Below are 21,904 nucleotides of genomic sequence, written 5' to 3' on the forward strand. Positions count from 1 at the left end.
TTTAAAACTATTTTGTTGGTGAAAATACAAGCAGCATGAGACTTTTTAACAGAACTACAAATGTAGAATATAAGTGTAATATAGAAGTAGCTTGGACCTGATAAATTAATATCAATCTTAGCAAATCTACAGTTAAATACAGATGTAATTTAGATTGTGTGACAAGTAATATGCAGTGCTACAAAACTCTAACCAGTACAGCGGTGTTGGCGACTGCAGCAGCTCCAGGTTGGCTGGGCTGGGGAACAGCGGTGGCCTGTGCTCCTGCTGCAGGGGTCTGTGTCTGGGCTTGAGGCTGTGCTGCTGCTCCCTGAGGCTGAGCGGCTCCTGTGGTCTGCTGCTGCTGTTGGGCTAACTGCTGAGCCCTCTGCTGTTCGGCTAGTGCCTGCTCCAGGTGGATAAACAAATGCTTTAAAACATGCAGCAAATCAAAGCTAAGAGAGGCCATTTGGTGTGTGCATCAAATTAAATTCACAACTATTATTTTATTCATTCACAAAAAACAAAAAACAAACATTAAACCAAGAAAGGTTTTTAATAATTTTGGTGAATGTTAAAAATATAAAATTATGTTTCACTGTCAAATAACACATTTATTCTGAGCTGTAGCTATTAAAATATAGAGAACAGTGTTGGGTGATAACATTTGCCACTGACATCTTTTCAGGTAAAAACAGTTCTGTGATCAGTAGTAAATCTCCAAAGAAGGATAGAGGGTGTTTTTGCACAGAAACTGCAAACACTTACCCAGGAAATCCCCATAGCTGACGTACTAACCGAAGATTTTATTGCTTTTATTGATTCAACATGACTAATAAATTACGCAACTACAGAATCTTCTCACATAAAGATTTATTTAAACACTCGAGTAGTAAAAACATGCTATTATATATGATAATTTCACATTTATTTCACAGAGCCGTAGTTTACAGAGAAGCTACACATACAGCAGTTATCGTCACAGAAGATTATCTAGATTTCAATATTGATTGATAAATCTTTTAATTTTGATGCTCAATCTAAAAGCATTGTGATTGAGAGTTATAGGACCAGTGCTATGTCAAATTCTGATTCATGCCTCTAATCTATTACCTGCTCATTCTTGTAGTTTTAGGTATTGGGGAGAGACTGGGATTAAGGGTGAGGTTTTGGTTTAATCAACAAAGGAAGCAATAATTTGGCAGGGGGTTAAAAAAAAAAAGCATAACAATGGCATGATGGCAAAACACGCATGACAATTGCTATGGATTAATCACTTTATTTACTATTAATCGCGTTATTTACTATATTTTAAGAGCTTTAACACTAGTGAGCTTAGTGGTGTAAATGATAGTGTAGAAGCAAAATTTATTTAATAGATTTAGATTTCAAATTTATTTGTATTTTTGCCAGCATTGTGTTCCTTAATGGCATACTGAAATAATACACTCTAAATTTATTAGACAGACATATTAATGATTTTTTTGTTGGTATATAATAAAATATATAATGCAGAATAACCATTATACTTGTTCCAAATGTACAATAAATAATGCATTCTGATAAAAAATAGAAAATAAAATTAAGGCTGTGCAAGGAAAAAATATTCATTCTGTTGTCTTACTGTACCTTTTGATCAATGTTGCAATGCTTCTAATAAATAAATAAACAAAATAGAATTTGACACCCAAAATGAACTAAAATCATTTTTAACCATTTTTAGCAGTTGCTAAACTAAATCTCACCTTCTTTTCTTTAGCGATTCTCTCAGCTCTTTGAGAGGCAACCTGGATAGGAGGCAGAGGCTTGTCGTAGCTAATCCCACTGTATATCACAAAAGAAAGAAAAAATTACATTCTATATACCTACAAATAATATCAAATGTGACTAAAGACGTACAACATATAAATACATTATCTGCCAGTACTTTTTAAAAATCATGATCAATCAAAATGTGCAAAGAAGAAGCATATTTTATCAGGGCTTATTTTCTATAAACACAATAACATTTCAGAGTCTGTACCTCTCAGCCAGCACAGAGGCATGCTTGGGGTTCTTCTGGAATGGATTCATACCCAGTCTAGAGAAGAAAAAAAAAAAGAAAAAAAAAAAATCACAAGAAAAACTATAAAGCAGAATCTATTTTTGCTTTGGTAAAACTTCTATAACACTCTTTTTTTTATCCTGACATTTCAATGAATTTGTGTGTTGGTACAGTGGTACATACAGTGGTTTTATGGGTGGGCTCCTCTTGCTAGCGATGATTTTCATTAGCTCAAAGCGGTTGCTGTACAGCTGTATCTGGGTAGCGTTGTCATCCTGTGTGTAGATCTGACACGTACGCAGAGGGCGACTGTTCTTGGACTGCGCAAAAAAAGAAATTGTTAAACCAAAAGAAGCCAATAATGCATAACAAACCCTTACTTTTACATTTTTTTATACCTTATAAATGCTCTTGGTCTTGTTCTTCTTGGGGTTGGCGTCATATATTAGCTGTAGGACAGTTTATAGAACTATAAATCACAATAGAAATGGTCAATAAACTAGAGAACCCACAACCAGATCCCATATCTCACCTTGCCCTCCTCTCTGGGAATGATGACATTCTCATAGCGGTAACGGCATTGCTTTGGTGAGCGGTAAATCCTGCTGCAGGAGTTCACCACATCACTCACCAGGTCCCAGTTAGGAGTGTGAGCAGGAGAAACGATAGTCAGGTTGAGAGGAAGCTCCAGTAACTGTTTCACAGCCTGTAAATACAGAAAAAGACTGAATTAGAACCTTAATATATCCATTCCAGATTCAACAATTATCCAACAATGTCAATGGCTACAAAAAAGCACCTGGTGGAAAAGGTGTGTGTGTGTGGTTACAATATGAAGGATACCTGTAGCAGTGCCCAGTCCTCACTGATGAGCCACTCAGGATTGTCCTGTCCGGACTCCATGGCTGGTTTAAGCAGTGATGGCAGCGGTTTGGCGAATGGAGCTTGCTGCTTCAAAGAGAAGTTCTTCTTCTGGTCTTTGACATCCCGTCTCACCTTGAGCAGACTGGCTTTATCAAAGAGAGAGCGAGGAGGAATAACCGATTCCCCATGGCCTTTCTTTTTCTTACGCCCCAGAGCTGGCGAGTAGGTGAAACAGACAGATTTTAGCACATGTTTGGGTACAATAATTTAAGTTAGTGGCAGAATTTCTAGAGCAGTCAAACCTGACGGGTCCATGTGTCTCTTGCGCTCTTTGCGGACGTAGACTGGGGGTAGTTTGGACTCGGGCATGGGCGCAGTGTCATACATGAGACAGATTACAGAATCGATGTAGATGTCGTTATCATCCTGCGGAGGAGTTGGCGGAGTCCACAGCTACAGAAAAGAGCAACATTGAGTTAGAAACAATAAGGCATTTTTGTTAAATATTGGGGTGTATTTCATAAAGCTTACCAACAACTTCATACCAGCATGAAAAAATAAATGAATAAATTGTAATAACTGTAATGTATTAATAATAAACTTAGATAAACTCAAACCTAATTGACATTTTTTTAATAAGTTATTAATATAAATCCATCAAAACAAATGTAATCAAGTTTAAAATGGTATACATCAAGGAATTAATATTATTGCTTGGAGTTTAAACCTTTTCTATAAAGTAGGTTGCAATAAATGTAACAATTCTAAAACATACTTGCAATAGGAAATCTACTTTTAGAGTAAACTCACCGGCATTATTTCTGTTTGTCCATCCTCATTCTCAAACACATACTCCTATAAAGAAGGTGTGGAGAGTGTTACAGTACTATGCCACATCATATTTTACACAACAACTAGCTAAAATATATTTGTACCATGTTGTATGCATCCTCTCTAGTATAGGAGAGCAGATCCTCTTCGTCTTCTAGGATCATTTGTTCCTCTTTCTCCACCTTCAGTTTATGTTGTAGTTGCAGTTCCCAGCCTCTCTTAGTAGTCTCCATGCGTTCCTGTAAAGCAAACAATTTAACAATTAAGCAGTCTGTATTTGCAGGGCAGGCAAAATATCTCTATTGCTGTACTCAAAGTCTATCCCTTACCTTTACAACTTGTTCATCTTCACTGATGTGCAGGTATTCCAGATAGTGCAGAGCGTATCTTTCAATTGGAGTCAGCTAGATGACAAAACACAAACTTTAATCACAAATCAACATATCACATATTATTGGTAAGTTTTTTTTGTCTTTTTTTTTTAACAAATTAATAATTCTGTTCTTCTGTTTCTTCAATGAATGCCTTTCTTTCGATTAATCAAAAAAAAAAAGATTTCAAGTCATTTATATATGCACAGTAGTCTCTCGGCATATTGTGGTTCACCTTTCCATGTTTTCTCCCCAGCAAACCTCACAATGACTACATTTACATGGACATCAGTAATCAAATTATTTTATCTTAATCTGAATAAGACAATAATATGATTAAGGTGTTTACATGAGTTGTTTTTTGTTCCTTTTATGATCTCGTTTTACTTGTTATAGCACATAATTCAATTAACGTCATTGACTCACCAGGCAATCCACATTTCCTCCGGAGTTTTATGTAATTTCAGGTGTTTCAGTTTTGACTTGTCGAACTGCAGTTTGGCACTTTCACTTTCATTCAGGAGCATTTCATTCGTGTTCCCCATAAGAAACGAGATATTGGATGCGAGTATGGACTGCTGGAAGAGTGTTGTTTTAATAGAATTTCATACAGCATGTCGTATGGGAAAAAAAGACTGCATTTTGTCTGTGTCCTTCACTGATTCGGTAGGTACAGAAAATAGTGTCAAACAGCCGTGTGTGTGTGAAATATCCTGTCGCAAAATCCAGCAAAAATCCTTTGATAAAGTTTGATGAAGGTGTTTACATGTCTGTACTGCACTTCAACAATGCAACTAAAATCGGCAGACTCCACATGTCTTAATTCGTTTTCTGTTTAGTTCGATTATTACTTTAGTTGGACTAAGGTAATCATATACCGTTGTTTACATTGTAGACTCTTAATCTTATTAAAATCTGATTATTGGTGTCCATATAAACATACCTCACTGTCGACAAATCAATCTGTACTGTCAAAGGCACCCACAAAAGTTAGAGGAAGATGCTAACAATCGCACAAAAAGTTCTGGACATGCTAAAGGACGGTAGAAGATAGTGTTTAAACAAAAGAGAAAAGTGTGAAATGTTAATGCCTGTGTGAGAAAAATGTATATAATGAGAGGTTTTACAGCCTTAAAACATCTATAAATAATTTTTTACAAAAATAAAGCGAACCACTTTGCGGATTTCACCTAATGCAGGCTATTTTTAAAATGAGGGACCACTGTATAATAAACAGTAAACTCCAATATTGTGAATTATTTTAATTTCCAAATTTTATGTTTACATATACATGCAAAATTTGGAAACTAAAATAATATTTTACAATATTGGTGAGGTTACAGTTTTTTTTTTCATGAAATGATGCAGGCTTGGGGAGAATAAAAAACTTAAATTAGGGTATAAACAAAGGGAATCACGAAAATACTAAGACACACACCTACACCTAAATCAAAAGATTTTGCAACAGTGTTCAACAACACAAAATGTTGAAGACATTTAGGCCCCATTTACACTAAAACGTTTTAGTTTTAAAACAGTAACACCATCCGTCCACGCTACGCCAGAGGTTTTGAGCACTGAAAATGGAGCGTTTTGGAAACTCTGAAGAGTCCGTTTTAATTTTAAAACGCTACTGTTACAGTGGATGGGGGAAAACGGACACATCTGTAAATGGAGTCTATGCGGTTTCGCTTTCTTAACAATAAAATGAAAACATGATATGAGGAACTGCCCATTTTAATTTTGATATTAGCAACTTAACAGTCACTAAAAATGTTGAGGCGTCATGTAGCAAACACATTTACATGAGCGTCATCTTCAAATACATACTCTGTCTCTTTCGCGAATTATCAGTTTTAATAATCAAACACAGCCATTATAAAAGTTAATGTACAAGTCAAATGTGCTGAATCCTTAATATTATAATATGAACATTAATACATTATCCTATCTTTATGCTTAGCTAAAACCCGTTGCCTGAGAACAAGTAATAGATTCAAAAGACCAAAGTCGGGGAATATGTGGTTGGATAGACAACAAGATGAATTAAATATCACGTTTAACAAATATAGTGAGATTAGATCCAGCGGTAGGTGCTTGATGAACAGTCCGACATGTACAGCTCTCATCGCTGCAGTGCATGTCAGAGTGTGTGTGTGGTCACACGATGTGCATTTTCACCAATATAGTGTGGACGAAGAGCTGTTCAGAAACAATGGATGAAACTCCAGTGTGGACGCAGATCATTCTCATTCTAAACCGCTGTTTTAAAACTAAAACGTATTAGTGTAAACAGAGCCTTAGTTTTAGAAGCTCACCTGCTCCATGACTGCTGCCAGCTCTTCTAACTGTGATGTCTCCTCTCTCGCCCCTTCCTCTATGTCCATCTCTACTGGCCCTCCTGCTTTCTCTTTATCACTTTTCACATCTTCGTCTACCTCCACCTGCCCCTCCTCCTCTTCGTATTGGGTCTCCTGTCGGATGGTGTTCAGGGCCTGGATATAGGGTCTGGCCACGTGAGGGGGGATGGATTCAGATGGAGACGGCTCCTGGTGGAGAACCACAAACTCCTCCACCTTTTCTCCAGAACCAGCCTCCACCTCAAACAGATCCTGAATGGTGCGCTGTAAATGGGCAGCATGTATTTGTAAGTGCAATGCCAGCACCTTTCATTAATTGGCATTAGTACGGCAACAACTTCAAGAAAATACTGTATGAAATGCCATTCCCTTTCGATTAAAAAAAAGCACATAAGAAGTTGAAGAGTGTCACAGGTTGATTACTGTATTTCTATTCATAGCAATGCACCCCTTTATTGTTGTCGAGTCATCACGGTTTAGGTAGGTGTTACATTAGAGAGGGAACGTTAGTTTTAAAAATGATTTTGAGGCAGTCTATTAGAAATGTTTCTTCATTCCTAGTGAAATGACTAAGAATCTCAACCTGAACAAAGACTATGGATATACAAAGTTGGTTCATAGGGATTACTCTGAATACGGAATTACAACACTGAGTATGGCTGCTATAGTGAAGGAAGTACCACCTTCAGGTCAAAACTGAACTGAAGACAAGTCTTCATAGCCACAAGCTTCTTTGGAAGAGGCTTGTGTCCAGACTCGCCTATTTGTTACAGCAAGCCCTGTCATTTGACAATCATTGTGTGCCTGTATTGATTTTGACAGGCGAAAATAAAAACTCACAGCAAATCCAAGTACATATCGTCTTGTCCTTCTTATTGTTATCCTTCATCTTTGCTCTGGTTTTGTCTTTGTTATTTCAGTGTTTATAACCGCATCCTGTGGTTACCATTAAAACACCAAAAAGGAGATTGGTGTCATGTCTATCTTGGCGCATGCACAGTAGCTGAAGCAAACTGGAAATGATCTGTTTTAAATGTAATTAGAGCTTAAGAAACCACTGTAACGGGACAGGTCACTTCTGGTTTTGTTGTTGATTTGAAATACACTATTTAATTGCGAGCTCAGTGAGCAGTTGAGATTTCAGGATTCTCCCATTCATTTTAATCGGGCTTTGGTCTTGGATGAATTGATTGGGGGTGTTGCAAATATGGCCACTGAGTGAACAGACTTTCCATCAAAAGGACTTTGACCTAAAGAAGACACTCCCTTCCAGGTTCAGCAGCTCAGTGCAAGTTTTGTTTACAACTTGAGGTAAAACTAATGGCATTGAAAATAAACTTTTTATACATGCAAATGTTTGAACATTTTGAAATTTTTTGAAAATATATATACTCATTAGAATCAAAACTGGGTATCGATTAGAATTGAAAATGATAAGCAGAAACTGAGTTGCTAAAATTCTACACGTCCAACCGTATACACTGATTAATCTGAACACAATGATTGACCATGTTTTGAATTAAGAATTCTTTAGAGATGCTTTACAGCTGAATATTCTTGATTAAAAGCATTGTTCATGTTTTATTCCTAGACCACAGGTTTCAAACTCAGTTCCTGGAGGGCCACAGCTCTGCAGTTTACCTTTAACCCCAACTAAACATTCCTGATCAAACTGATTGAGTCCTTCAGGGTTGTTTTAAACCTCCAGGTAAGTGCATTGATGCAGTACTGGAACTAAACTGTGCACCCCGGTCCTAGACCGACTAAACAAAATAAAATAACCTAGAATTGTTCCGTTTTTGCTTTATGTATGCTGTGTTCTATACATGCATTTACCTGTGTTAAAAATGCCAGCGTGTAATCCATGCCTTGCGCAGCTACCTCACGTATAAGGTCTTTAGTGCCATTTTTCAAAAGCTTCTCCTCAATGGAGTTCCCACTCTCCAACCTGAGAGAGCACAGCATCAGTATACAATCTCATAAGTGTAAAAAACACAGCATTTAACATTTTTTATCAGCCTGACCTATAGATGTGGATATCTTTAGAGCGTCCGATCTTGTCACACCACTCCTGAGTGCGCATATCCATGCTAGGATTTAGGTCTGTATCATAAAACACTATGGTATCTGCGTCAAACACGTGTCCCATTGCTGAGCAGCAGCGATTGGTAAGTATAGTGCAGAAGATCTGTCTGTTGCGGTTATACTTCTTGACCTGCTCCTAAAAGCAGAAAGAACATTAGGATTATTTCTAATAAAAATGCATTTGTTACTTAAGTGTGGATACACGTGTACACATATTTAAGCATTACTTAAGGCCCTGTTTGGAACCTTAATCCAAGAGGGAGGGAAGAAAGCTTGTTTATCTGCCCTTTTAAATGAGCCCAGAAACCCACACAGCCTCAGTGGGACCAGGAGTTGGTGAGGGCAAATGAGAGCAACAAAGAGGATGATATCTCATACCTGTCTATCCTCCAGTGACAGACTTTCATCCAGCCTGACGTAGGTGAGGTGACGGTGGTCTAAGAAGGACTCCAGTATATCTAGCATGCTGGCCATCTGGGTAAATATTAACACACGCCTGTTTTCAGCGCTCAGCTTTTGCAGCAAAATAGACAACGCCTCAAGTTTTCCTGTAAAAAAAACATGCAGGAACATTAAATCACATCAAGACAGACATAATATCAGCTTTTTTTGTACTTTAAAAAAAAAAAAAAGTCATTTGAAAACGAAGATACCCTGACATATTTTTATTATTTGCTAAAAGGCACAGTCTCAAAAAATGAAATCTGCTGTTTGTTCAAACTATTTATTTAAAATGAGCCACAAAAACACAATTCTTGAGGGTTTTTTGGGACACTTTAATTGTTTTATATTCAATCCACTTAAATTTGTAAGAACAAATATGTTAACTTAATTGCTTCATGTTGTTTCAACACAAATAGATTGTGTGAAATACAGTATTTTTACAGTGCATTATGTAATGCTTTTTATTTTCTAGGGATGCCACAATTCCCAATATAATATTGAACTATTCGGTATGACATCCACGGTTCAATACGCGCTTGTGAATTCATTTTTTTTCGGGTTTACGTTTAAATAATTTATGTGCATTTTATTTTTCTCCGAATTGACTTTTTGTGTGTGCCTGTGAGGCTACGAGCTGTGATGAGGAAAGGAAACTCCTCCTGCGAGTAAATATTCAATCACCATGCTCTAAAATTAGGGGGCGCTTAATAATCATTCCACACTTTAACATGGCGAGCGGCGGTGAAGTGGGGCAGCAGTACAAGGAAGCACCGGCATCTTTCAAATCAGCGGTGTGAGTCTTGAGGACATTACGGTTTTGCCATTGAGTATAAAGCCAAAGAAAAAAAAAAAACAGTGAACAAAAATGACTGTGCAAGCATTGTTTTACACATATAGCCAACTCAAACAGAAACACTTCCAACATGACTGCACATCTGCGGCGCTATCACAATATTACTGTCTGAAGGCAGGATAGCAGTGAAGGTAATAAAGTCCTCCAAAAAACAACAATCCGTCACTGAATGCTTTCAGCAAACATACCCAACTGGTTCCGAGAGAAACATAAAAATAAAGGCAGTAGGGGTGTTCATTGCTGTTTTCTGCGATTGGAGATGCGGGCTGTTGTCATCTTATAAAAGCACTTGATCCGAATTACAGGCTACAGTCTCACACTATTTTTAGCACAAAATAATTAAGATGATTTATTTATGTTTAATGAAGTACAAGTATGTTTATTTGAAATGGTCAATTTATGTTTATTAACTTCATATGCATGTTTATTTTTCAAATGTAGGAATTTATGTGTTCCCCAGTTAGTACATAGGCTACCAGCAATTGTGAGATTTCAGTGTTCATTTTTTTATACAATAATCTAGTGTTCTTTTCTTGGCTTTTAAGTAAAATAAAGGAATATGGCAATAAATCATTTTTATTGTTTCCTCTTAACCTCACTGATCCTATTACCCAGGCATAGAATAACAAAAAAAACACACATTTCAAGCCATCAGAACTGAACCGAACCGAAAACAGTGTTAAAAACCGAGATATGTTTTGAACCGTAGGCTAACTGTGTTGTTGAATCCTTATTATTTTCTTTCAGCCATACTCTACTTTATACTACCATGAAATTAGGATTTTAATACTTTATCTATACCATGATCATGATTTGTGCAATCCCATTCATCCAACAGGATTTAATGAAGACGACAACTCCCATGAGTCCACATTCAGTCACAGCATTATCAAAATACACCTTAGTTTGTTGTGAATATGCATATTCTAGCAGCAAAATTAACATATTGTGTCTTTAATATGATATTAGCCAAGTCCAACAGGAATGTTGCAGATTATAGATTATTATTAAGGTCACTAATTTGATAATCAGTACTTATTCATTCGATTACACTTTTGTAGTAATGTGTTGGAAAGATTATGTTTTGATTAAGTCATTTAGGCCCACCAAAGATGCATGTAGCTGATTAAAAAATACACTAATATTGTAATACTGTAAAGCTATTATAAATTAAAATAACCACCACCTTAAGCATATAATTGAAATAGAAATCTAGCAGGATAAATGTTTTTGCTGACAATTTGGGTCCTTGTTAAATAAAATTATTCATTTTGTCAATCAATCAATGAAAAAAGGTCATAATCAATAAAAAAAATATCATAGTATCTCCAAATGAATGATACTGCAAGAGACCGTCGGAACTGTGGTGAGCAAGTTACAAAGTAGCCTAGTTGCGACAGAAAGAGACAATTTACACACTACTACATAATTTTGCATTTCACCATTAGACGTGGCTTAATGTACTTATAAAGCCTCTAGTGTGGATTTTACATTTCAGGTTAAGCAAGAACTTATGAAAATGTATGGTGGAGCACTACCTAAATGTATATGCTCAAATGAAGTGTTTTTGTTGAGCCAACCTGAATCCATCTCTAGCATGTGTGCATCAGGGAAGCTGGCGACTGGAGGACATGCCAATTTGCGTATCTCTGCATTAAATGGAGCTGAAGCTTCTTGTAGTTGTCGTCTGAATGATTTTTGCGCTAGGCTGTACGATGGTGGAGGATTGCATGCATACAGTTGAGGTGGTGGAGCTACAGCAGCAGGAAGTATCCAGGAAAACCTATTTAAAAAAAAATAAATAAAAAAGTTGCATTAGATCACAAAACAACTCCCAAAACTGCATTTGGGTTGTTGACGTGACATTGCATTTTCACAATCATACATGACAAACATAAATACAATTAGAATTGACAATTTAAAATGGTTAAACATTTCTTTGTTAATCATGGAGCTTTTGTAATAAAAAACTGCTGTCACTACAATTGAGCCAAATCACAAAAATGTCCTTCTGTCCCAAGCATAGTTCAAATAAATTACAGCTCTAATAAATTAAAAAATAAAATCGTAAAAATCATGAATAACTACCTCAGACCTAATTTACAAGTGGCTGTTTAGTAAACCACAATACATTTTTTCATCCACATATTTCTAAACAAAATAGGATCTTGATAAAAAGATTTTGTCACTGAAAAACATGTCCTGTGTAAAGCCCATGACTTGATCCTGTTACAGTACAAAGTCAAACAAGTCATGGAGGAAAAAAATAGGACGTATTTAACATTTATAATTTATATTTATATATATATATATATATATATATATATATATATATATATATATATATATATATATATATATATTTATATATATATATATATATATATATATATATATATATATATATATATATATATATATATATATATATATATATATATATATATATATATATGTATATATATAATTTATATTTATATATCTATCTATCTATCTATCTATCTATCTATCTATCTATCTATCTATCTATCTATATATATATATATATATATATATATATATATATATATATATATTTATATATATATATATATATATATATATTTATATATATATATATATATATATATATATATATATATATATATATATATATTTATATTTATATATATATATATATTTATATTTATATATATATATATATATATATATATATTTATATTTATATATATATATATATATATATATATATATATATATATATATTTATATATATATATATAAATATATATATATATATATTTATATATATATATATATATATATATATATATATATATATATATATATATATATATATTTATATATATTTATATATATATATATATATATATATATATATATATATTTATATATATATATATATATATATATATATATATATATATATATATATATATATATTTATATATATTTATATATATATATATATATATATATATATATATATATTTATATATATATATATATATATATATATATATATATATATATATATATATATATATATATAAATATATATATATATATATATATATATATATATATATATATATATATATATATATATATTTTTTTTTTTTTTTTTTTTTTTTTTTTTTTAAGGGTTTTCACCTTTATTATGATACAGGCCAGTGGGGATTTTAGACAGGAAAGGATTGGAATCAGAGAGTGGGGGAGGATCGGTAAAGGACTTTGAGCTGGAAATCGAACTCAGGTCACCGTAAGAACTTATTAAAAAAAAAATTTATATATATATATATATATATATATATATATATATATAAAATAAATAGTAAAATAGTAAATAGTAAAATAATAAATATAAATATATAAAATAACTGTCAAATATCATAAATAATTTTACCATAAATTTTTTTTCTAAAAATTATGTTCTACAAAAAAATAAAAAACTTTTTATACTGCCTATTCGTTAACTACACATTTATGGTAGTTCCATGTTAAATACTGACCTCTTTAACAATGTGCTTGCTGCCGCCTCCTGCTCAGTGTTGGAGAGAATTGCAGAACGGAGTGAAGCCACCGTGGACACACATGTCTGTTGAGCCCTGATGCAGCTGTCTCTGCCGACCCAGGACCAGCGAGAGTGTTGGGGAGCAGGAAAGGCAGGTGGAGGACGTCCCTCATAAACGGAGCAGGTTTTGACCAGGTCAGAGCCATATAACACTGAACGTGAGGAGCGTCGCTCATTGGCGTGAAATAAACTTGACAAACGCTCTTTCAGCTGCCTGTTCCTTTCCTCACTAGACTCCTATAGAGACACAAAGACCGGGTTCACACTTCACAACTATTCAGTGAACATCACCAATTCCTTCATGTCTTTCAAACTCACCTGGGATGTGGAGTTATTTGAATGTTTAGCATTTGTTTCCATGTCTGTGTTGGCTGGAGTGACTGTGGTGCTTGCCATGGTGTTTGCTTGATGGAAAAAATTGAGAAATGTATGATTTAATAATCCAAGATGAATAATCTTTCAAGGATTAAGCAAAATGTCAAAATAAAACATAATAAGCTTAACATATCGAAAGATCAAGTAATATTGTTTCTTACTTTAATTTGTTCCTGAAAAACACTTATCTTTTTATACTAAAAACTCATTACATACCAATTTTCTTGAAAAAAAAGTATTTAAAAACATAATTTTTTTTTATATAAATGTTTATTTCATTAAAATTAATTTTAAAAAGGAATAACTTAATTAAATAAAAAATACGCGTTAAGTATAAATCAGGCTTTAGTGATGAACATTTATATACCAGTAGGCATATTTATATGTATAAAGCATCTGTTTTGTATATGATATGTGAATGGCCAGTATAGCTTTACTTTTATATTCCTCCAATGAGAATGACATCGACTGCAACCATGTCATACACCATGCCCACAAAAAGGGTTCCATTGGTACCATTTGGCAGTGGACATGAGCCTGATAAAGGTGACCCGTACCGAAATGAACCATACCATTCAGTGGAAACAAGGCAATATATATTATATAAAAGCAAACTTTTATTATGGATGCGATTAATCTTTGACCAGCACAAATTTTTATATAATTGCACATTTTAATAATTATTTTTATTTGTAATTAATTAAATTATTTTTAATGAATAATATTGCTTTCCCAGAGATGGGTTGCGGCTGGAAGGGCATCTGCTGCATAAAAACTTGCTGGATAAGTTGGCGGTTCATTCCGCCGTGGCGACCCCGGATTAATTAAGGGACTAAGCCGACAAGAAAATGAATGAATAATAATATTGCTGGGCCTAGTTTTCAAAAACCTTGTTGGCCAACCCACATGAAGATAAAAATCAGCTTCAGAACGGAGCAGTGCCTCACCTTGTTGTGGTGTGGAGGTTGCAGGAGGTGGCGTGCCTGAGGAGTTCTGCGCAGGCACAGCCTGAGGGACAGTAGGCATCACCATAGGTGGCCCCTGAGGCCTGAGAAGAGGCTGTCCAGGAGCTGACACAATCTGCAGGATGTTACCTAAAGCAGACATTTATAGACATGAGCATTATAAATAAATAAACGCACAATTCTGACTATATATGGAGGTGAAATGACAGAGAGAAGATGAATATGAGCTGGACATTACCGAGTGTACCTTGAAGCTGCAGGGGTTGGCCGGTGGTGAGCTGACGCAGCTGACTCTGGGACAAGGTGAACTTGTTTCCCTGAAACTGCAGGGTCACTGGAGTCTCCGGCTGAGCGATCCGACTCTGACCCACCAGCTGAGCAACCTTCACCACATCTCCACCTTTCAGCAGAGAATAAAAACTATCGTTAAATGACAGTGGTTTACAATTGACCTCTGCGAAAGAAAATACTAGTTAGTTTTGCTGTTTAGCGTGAGCACAGAAAGGGACATGCACGGGTGTGTTAAACAGAAAGACCAACATCTTTTTTCCCTCAAACAAAATCTTACAAAAAGGGCTGAAACAAACCATCTGAAATCAGGCCGATACATTTAGAGGAGCAAAACAAAGTGGTTGTGAAATCCTTGTTCCTTTAAAAGGTTTTCCATGTAACAACAGTTACATGTGAAATGGGAAGCAGCGCCCACAAGCATGACGCTTTTTACACCCACAGGAGGATAAGGAAATAAACGGCTCTGAAGAAAAGCTGCACTGAAAAAAGGTTGGGAGGCAAACTCATATTAGAAGCTTCTTCATCCTTCGCCTAAACTGCACGAAAAACAAAGAGATTAGTCATTATACTGCAGAGGGGAAAAATGAAAAGTAGGATAGAAATTAACAGCATAAAGGACAAACATCAATGAGTGCAGTCCAGCGAGAAATCTGGAGGGCTCATGCTTGCTTACGAAGGGGTGAGGAGAGAAACAACTGTAGGTCATCTGCTGAGATAAAAGTCACTAACACTTAAAGGGCACCTATTTTACCTCTTTTCCAAGATTAAAGATAAGCTTCTTTGTATCTCCATAATGTGTCTGTAAAGTTTTAGTTCAAAACACTCATCATATTTATTACACCCCTCAGAACATTACAGTTTCCTGCTCTTGACACTATGTAGCTGTTTTTGTTGCCTGTGCCTTTAACGCTACTTCTCCCCGCCCACCGTTCCTACGTGCCTGTTAGTGTGCCTTAATGTTCGCCTCAGCTGCGTCAGATAAACAGCACAGTGACAAACATGAACTAAGCAGATATCACATAACATTTGTGAAAAATACTACAGTAAGAACTATCCCAATGATTATTTGATGTTTTTGTTGTGGAGTTGCAACGATGAGACACGCAATGTTGTTAAAAAGTTGACGCATACACATAAGCTCAGACACACACAGCGCACGCTTTTAAATTTACACTGTTTTTGCATGCAAATTTGACAGGATACATGTTAATACCCACTGCTGTACTGATATCAGTTATGTTAAAGTACAAAATAAACCTGATTTAACGTCCACAAACCGGGATTGAAGCATCTTCTTTTAGAATTGTAGTGACATGCTGCTGTGGTGATAAAGACGGTAAAATCGCCTTAATTCATTAACATGCAATGTTTTAAAACCGTTTTAAACTAGCAAAATTCTTGATCACATTTGATGATGATTGATGATCACAGAGAGATTAACAGATCATTTTATCCCACCCTGTTGCTTTGCGCAAGTCCTATCTTTTTGATATGATTACACAAGTTACTACAGACACATGTTAATACGCCGCTATCCATCAATTTGGTGGGAGGGGAAACCGCACTCCTACGTCAGGTTGCAGTGGGCCTCAAAATGAGAGGGATTTGGATTCTATTTCCTAAAAATCAAGAAAAAAATATGTAAAAATAAATAAATGAATAAATAAATAAAACTTAGTCTTTTTATTACCCCAATATGTCTGGACACTCTATACCTACACATAGTTCTGTCCAAACAGCTTTCAAAAGATGATTTTCATCATAGGCACCCTTTACAATCATGCATATTTTTGGTGTTAAATTATGCTTGAAATTTTTAGCAGCTTCTCTAATGGGCGATTGTATGTGTTATTCGACTTCAGCAGAGCCGTACTGTAGTCTCTGATCTTCACTGAGGTCATTTATTGTTGTGCTTTTGGGGATGTAAAAGAAAGAAACATTCAGGTGCACAAGGGAGAGAATGTCGCAGAGAGTGCCGATCTGCAGACGTCGAGGAGCAGGCCACTTACTAGGCAAGCGTGCCTGGGCCTGGGAGCTGAGCACCAGCCTCTGAGACACCAAACTGGGTTGAAGGGGGACTGGAGAAGGGGCCTGGGGGGTCACTGCAGGCATAGTGGTGACCCCTGGCACACCCATCGAGAGAGGGATAGAGGGGGGATTGGGAATGGCTCCTGATAAAAGTGGTCCTGATGAGCAGTTGATTATGGAGGCTGAGAAAGAAGAGGTGGAGGTAACAGAAGGGCTTGGCAATAAATCGAGATGACATTGAGATTATGATTAAGCAAAGCGACGATTGTCATGCGTATCTTGTCAGGGAAGCATGGTTCTATGATCAATAATAAATCTCTGATGAGGGCCAGAGATTATTTTGCCAATATAATTTTTAATGGTCTGCAATAATGAGAAAAATATTGCATAATTTGTCAGTGAACTCCAACTCTGTGTAGTAAATGCTGCATTATCTAAAAGCAAGTGCTGGACATTTACTAATGATTACAGAACTGGCTTTACTGACAAAAATTGCATAAAAGAACTACTTTGATTAACCATGCAGTCTTGGGTAAAAGCGCAAATGGACCAATCAGAGACAGTGCAGTGAGGTTGGAGATTTCAAATACTTTAAACATACATTCAACATTATATTATACACTTTTGTGCTTTTTTGTTGCTTGTGGTGCATGCAGAAGTTGTGTATATTGAAAAGACATTGCTATGCAATAGCTTAAAGTCACTTAAAGTATGAAAACAAAATTTACAAGTCTTGTGTTGCGTTACATTTGTGTCCATGTAATCAAAAACATTCACTTGCCCTCCCTCGAACACAGACATATACAGTCTGTTGATGTGCAATAATGCAATATACAAATATATATAAATTCTGATTCTAATAATGCACACATTAGTGAATGAGAGGTTTCAGAGTTTCCCCAGGTTTTAAAATATTAGAGGTTTTCTAAAAAAAAAATTAATTCTTGCATAAGTGATTTTAACAAACACTTAAAGAGCATCTCTTCTGAAAAACAAGTTTAATCAACTAATAAACACCAAGATTAATTATTGTGAAATGCACTCTCTTCCATCAATACCACAACTACCCTAACTCTCAATACCAGAGCAAGGCACTGAAAACCACAACTGCCCGCTGGGCAGCCCACTGCTCTGGGTGTGTGTTCACAGTGTGTGTCACCAAGGATCAAAGCATCTGCTAAATGTAAAATATACAGGGTTCATACACATTTTTACTACAAAAAAAATTCCATGACTTTTCCAAAACTTTTAGGTAAATATTCATGATCTTGTTTCATGTAATGTCTACATACACGTGGTAAATTGTAAAAAAAAAAAAAAAATGCACATTCAAATTTATAACAGCTTATCAAAATATGTGACAATCCAAGAGTTTACATTTAAAAAAAAAAGTTTATATCTGTAAAATAGTTTTTAGAAAGTATCTTGCTAAGTGAAAACTTTGGAAATGTTGGCTTGTGTTTTCACAAGACTTAGACTAAGATTAGTACAAATTAGCCTTTAGTATTCACAGTATCTTACCTCTGCAGTTAGAGATTGTTTTTAGACACAACACTTAAAATGCATCTTGAATTATGGTGAAAGCGAGTGAAAGAGAGGCTAAGTAGAAATTGCTTTTAATTTCTTAAGTTATTACTAAGTTTACCCCACACAGAGAACGTCACAAGAAGGGCCGGACAGCTCAATTTTATTTTATTTAAAATGTACCCAATTTTATCATCTCAAATATACTCATGTACACAGATAATTGTTAAACTAATTTTCACGACTTTTCCAAAACATTTTTGGTTTATTTGATTTTCCTAAATTTTTTCTGGCCTGGAAAAAGCCTTTTTTTTATTTCATGACTTTTCCCAGTTTTTCAGGACCGTATGAGCCCTGAATATGAGTAAAAAAAAATTATTCAAGCTTGATTTTCCGGAAAGAGTGGGAAAAAAGTCTTGGTGTGGGAACACATGTTTAAGTTATGGTCTTACCCTGTGCAGAAGGGGTTGTGGTCAGAGGTGATTTGCCCCTGGGCTGTGTGTTTGAAACAGCAGTAACAGAGTTGGTAGTGGTGGTTGGGGCAGTGGTAACAGTGGTGGTGCGAGGGGCTTGAGTGGTGCTGCTAGTCATGGGCACTAGACGCCCCTCAGGCTTTGTCCCATACTGCACTGGCAGGAACAACCTGAAATGACAAACATAACTGTCAGCATCACCATCATATTCATTATACAAATGTCAAAATATGTTTATTCTAAACAACACTAACTTTTACAGTCAGTTTATCATAAAACATACCAATTAACAGTAATAGATAACCTTTTATATCATGTTTTTATACATTCTTTAAAGCCAGTTCAAAATGACACATTTCTGCAGCCTAAATGTCTCGTGAAATTAAAATAATTGTTTTAGATGATAGTTCCAGTCTGTTAGTTTTAAGAATATCCATCAGCTAGTGTGCTAGTTAGCTAGAAGATACAAAACAAATAGTAAACATGTAAAGCTTGCGGTTTGTCACTTTCGCCTAAAGGCTGATTTATACTTCTTTGAAAAACGCACGAGCATGGTCCAGCGTACCCTTTGTACGGTCACGTAGACCTCACTATGGCTGATGCAGACGCACACCTCTCAAAAAAGCTCTGTGATTGGTCGGCTTAGTAGTACAGGTGAGCGTGGGCGGTGCATTGTTTTCAAATGTGTTGAGTCCCGTGAAGGCGCTCAAGACGAAAACTTTTGTTTTGTGTTTACTTTATGATTAAAATTGTTGCATGTCTGCCGGTTGCCGTCTCTGATAGTTTTATATACTTGTGATGTTGTGAAAAAACTAAATCCTGACGAAGAAACTCAACACAGAGGAACATAAACACCTATTGCTAGCTAGAGTTTCGAAAGTGGTGCCGTGGGTCATGCCAATTACTCCTCACAGAAGTAAATTATCAAATCATTTATTTTTTTGTCACATAGTAAATTTTCTTAAATCTTGACCAATCAAATACTCTCTAGCATCTGACAAGTTCAGCCCCCAATAACCGCTTTTTATTTGATGTGCTTGAGCTAAACTGCTCCCACTTGCAGAGCTGTAATAAAATGAAATGCTATTGGCTGTTTTTTTTTTTTAAATAAGGAGGAGCTACTCTATGTCCCACCCTCTCTACAGTTTTCAATTAAGATTACGTCAAACATAGAATAAAAAAAAAAATGCACATTTCAAAGCATTTCACGGGACGTTTAAGCAATGTGTTGAGTGGTTCATCATTTAAATGCATTCTGTATTTCTGATGTTATATTGTGAGTGTGCAAGTGTTCAATAAATGGACACCTCATGGGTTTGATCTTGCACGGTCTGGGTCTTGCTGGTGGGTCACGTGCATTATAGATCTCTTCAATCAGCTGTTTGGTCATTCTGATTTTTGGCAGAGCCTCCTCCGCTTCGTAACGGGTCAATTTCCCTTCATTATTGATCAGGTCAAATAGTGACAAATCTACAGTCTGGGAAAGAAAGAAAAATGATCAGTCAGCAAATAGATCTCATTTCCCACAGTCTGTGTGTTTATCTCTTCTGCTTACCTTCCACTGGTCCTGCTGCAGGGCGTTGAGCAGTAATGACGGGGTGTTATATTGCAGTGGCTGGCATACATAAGAGTTGTGTGTGTCTCTGGGCTGGATCAGGTCTGGATGGTTGCAGATCTTCTGTAGCTGCATAAGAACCTCTAGGACTCTGACAAAATGTCCCGTCTTCAATGCCTCCTGTGCACTAGAAGGCAGTAGAAAAGCAGAGAAGCACTCAAAACTGATGAAGTGGAGAAGAGTTGGCTGAGGTGTGTTTGGTGTTTGGAACTGACCTGGGCTGGATGAGGATGTCCTCGTACATACTCTTTTGCCTCTTTGACAGACGACACTTGAGAATGTGCTCATACTTCTTAGGCATTTGCTTTTCTACATCTCTCTTGGACCGGCGCAGGATGAAGGGCTGAATCATCTACAGAGAAGAGGAAGAAACACAACTATGACTGTGGTGTTCGAGCACAGTCAATAAAGAAAATTATCTATGGAGGAAGTGACCAGGAGCACCAACCCTGTGCAGCCTGATGACCAGCTTGTGGCAGTAGTCCTGGTTCTGATCGGTGCCGGGTTTGATGGGGAAGTTGAGGTATGGGTGAGTGATTCCTGGCAAGAGGAAGTGGATCATCGTCCATAACTCTTTCAGAGTATTTTGTAGAGGAGTGTTGATTAGGAGGATCCTCTGCTGACTAATGAGACAACAACAGAAAACAAAATATTAATTTCAATATTTTCCTTGCAGTATTTTGAAGAAGGAATGCTCAAGTAGCATAAGTGTGATTTGCACATCCATGCTAGCATGTTGTCAATGTGTTAAGATATGCCAACAATGGTAACTAAACTTGCCAGTAACATGCTAATTTAAAACATGTTAGTTATCTGGGAAAACATGTTAGAAACATGCTAGTTCATGCAGCAATGTGCTAATTACATTTAAAAACTTGACAGCAACAAGTCATTCAGTCTAGCATACTTAATATCTCACGTTAAATGCCTGTTAAAAATGTGTAAAATGTTCTAGAATCATGTCACGACTGTGCTAAAACAATGTTAAACATGGTAGAAACATCCCAGCAACATGCTGGCATCATGCTTGCCATGAGTTAAAACATACTAGCAACAAGCTAATTCAAGCTAACAATCTTAAAACATGAATGGCATGTTAAAAATCAGTTAATTCCTTGTTTTTACTTCAAGTTTCCTCAAATGCGGTTTCAGACTTTCAGGCATTCAATGTTTCAAAGTATTTCTCCCACCAAAAAGATCCAGTTCA

At 35.8% G+C, this 21,904-nt stretch overlaps 1 protein-coding gene and 1 non-coding gene across 51 annotated transcripts in view; both read right to left on the minus strand.

The window, feature by feature from the left end:
• The window catches only part of ep400 (E1A binding protein p400), a 66,530-nt gene that overhangs the window by 12,427 nt on the left and 32,199 nt on the right, over window positions 1–21,904 (minus strand). For 4 of the 50 annotated variants that reach the window (XM_087265210.1, XM_087265207.1, XM_087265204.1 and 1 more), the window contains 26 exons: window positions 21,146–21,320; window positions 20,913–21,049; window positions 20,638–20,824; window positions 20,390–20,559; window positions 19,062–19,252; window positions 17,067–17,267; window positions 15,014–15,166; window positions 14,749–14,895; window positions 13,745–13,830; window positions 13,365–13,663; window positions 11,412–11,614; window positions 8,913–9,082; window positions 8,474–8,670; window positions 8,286–8,397; window positions 6,408–6,713; window positions 4,048–4,122; window positions 3,823–3,957; window positions 3,698–3,742; window positions 3,190–3,340; window positions 2,867–3,102; window positions 2,556–2,729; window positions 2,422–2,472; window positions 2,207–2,343; window positions 2,003–2,059; window positions 1,725–1,803; window positions 194–385 (listed from right to left, as the gene is read on the minus strand). In XM_087265210.1, the coding sequence (XP_087121336.1) occupies window positions 194–385; window positions 1,725–1,803; window positions 2,003–2,059; window positions 2,207–2,343; window positions 2,422–2,472; window positions 2,556–2,729; window positions 2,867–3,102; window positions 3,190–3,340; window positions 3,698–3,742; window positions 3,823–3,957; window positions 4,048–4,122; window positions 6,408–6,713; window positions 8,286–8,397; window positions 8,474–8,670; window positions 8,913–9,082; window positions 11,412–11,614; window positions 13,365–13,663; window positions 13,745–13,830; window positions 14,749–14,895; window positions 15,014–15,166; window positions 17,067–17,267; window positions 19,062–19,252; window positions 20,390–20,559; window positions 20,638–20,824; window positions 20,913–21,049; window positions 21,146–21,320 (4,066 nt within the window). Of the gene's footprint in view, window positions 1–193; window positions 389–1,724; window positions 1,804–2,002; window positions 2,060–2,206; window positions 2,344–2,421; window positions 2,473–2,555; window positions 2,730–2,866; window positions 3,103–3,189; window positions 3,341–3,697; window positions 3,743–3,822; window positions 3,958–4,047; window positions 4,123–6,407; window positions 6,714–8,285; window positions 8,398–8,473; window positions 8,671–8,912; window positions 9,083–11,411; window positions 11,615–13,364; window positions 13,664–13,744; window positions 13,831–14,748; window positions 14,896–15,004; window positions 15,167–17,066; window positions 17,268–19,061; window positions 19,253–20,389; window positions 20,560–20,637; window positions 20,825–20,912; window positions 21,050–21,145; window positions 21,321–21,904 lie in introns of all 50 variants that reach the window. The other 46 variants (XM_087265209.1, XM_087265206.1, XM_087265199.1 and 43 more) reach the window with 14 other exon arrangements.
• Window positions 8,748–8,879, minus strand: LOC137496405 (small nucleolar RNA SNORA49). The gene has a single exon (XR_015498677.1). It is a non-coding gene; the product is annotated as a small nucleolar RNA SNORA49 (small nucleolar RNA).

The sequence above is a fragment of the Danio rerio genome, chromosome 8 (genome assembly GCF_052040795.2).
Source record: "Danio rerio strain M-AB ecotype USA chromosome 8, GRCz13ab, whole genome shotgun sequence".
Classification (NCBI taxonomy): domain Eukaryota; kingdom Metazoa; phylum Chordata; class Actinopteri; order Cypriniformes; family Danionidae; genus Danio; species Danio rerio.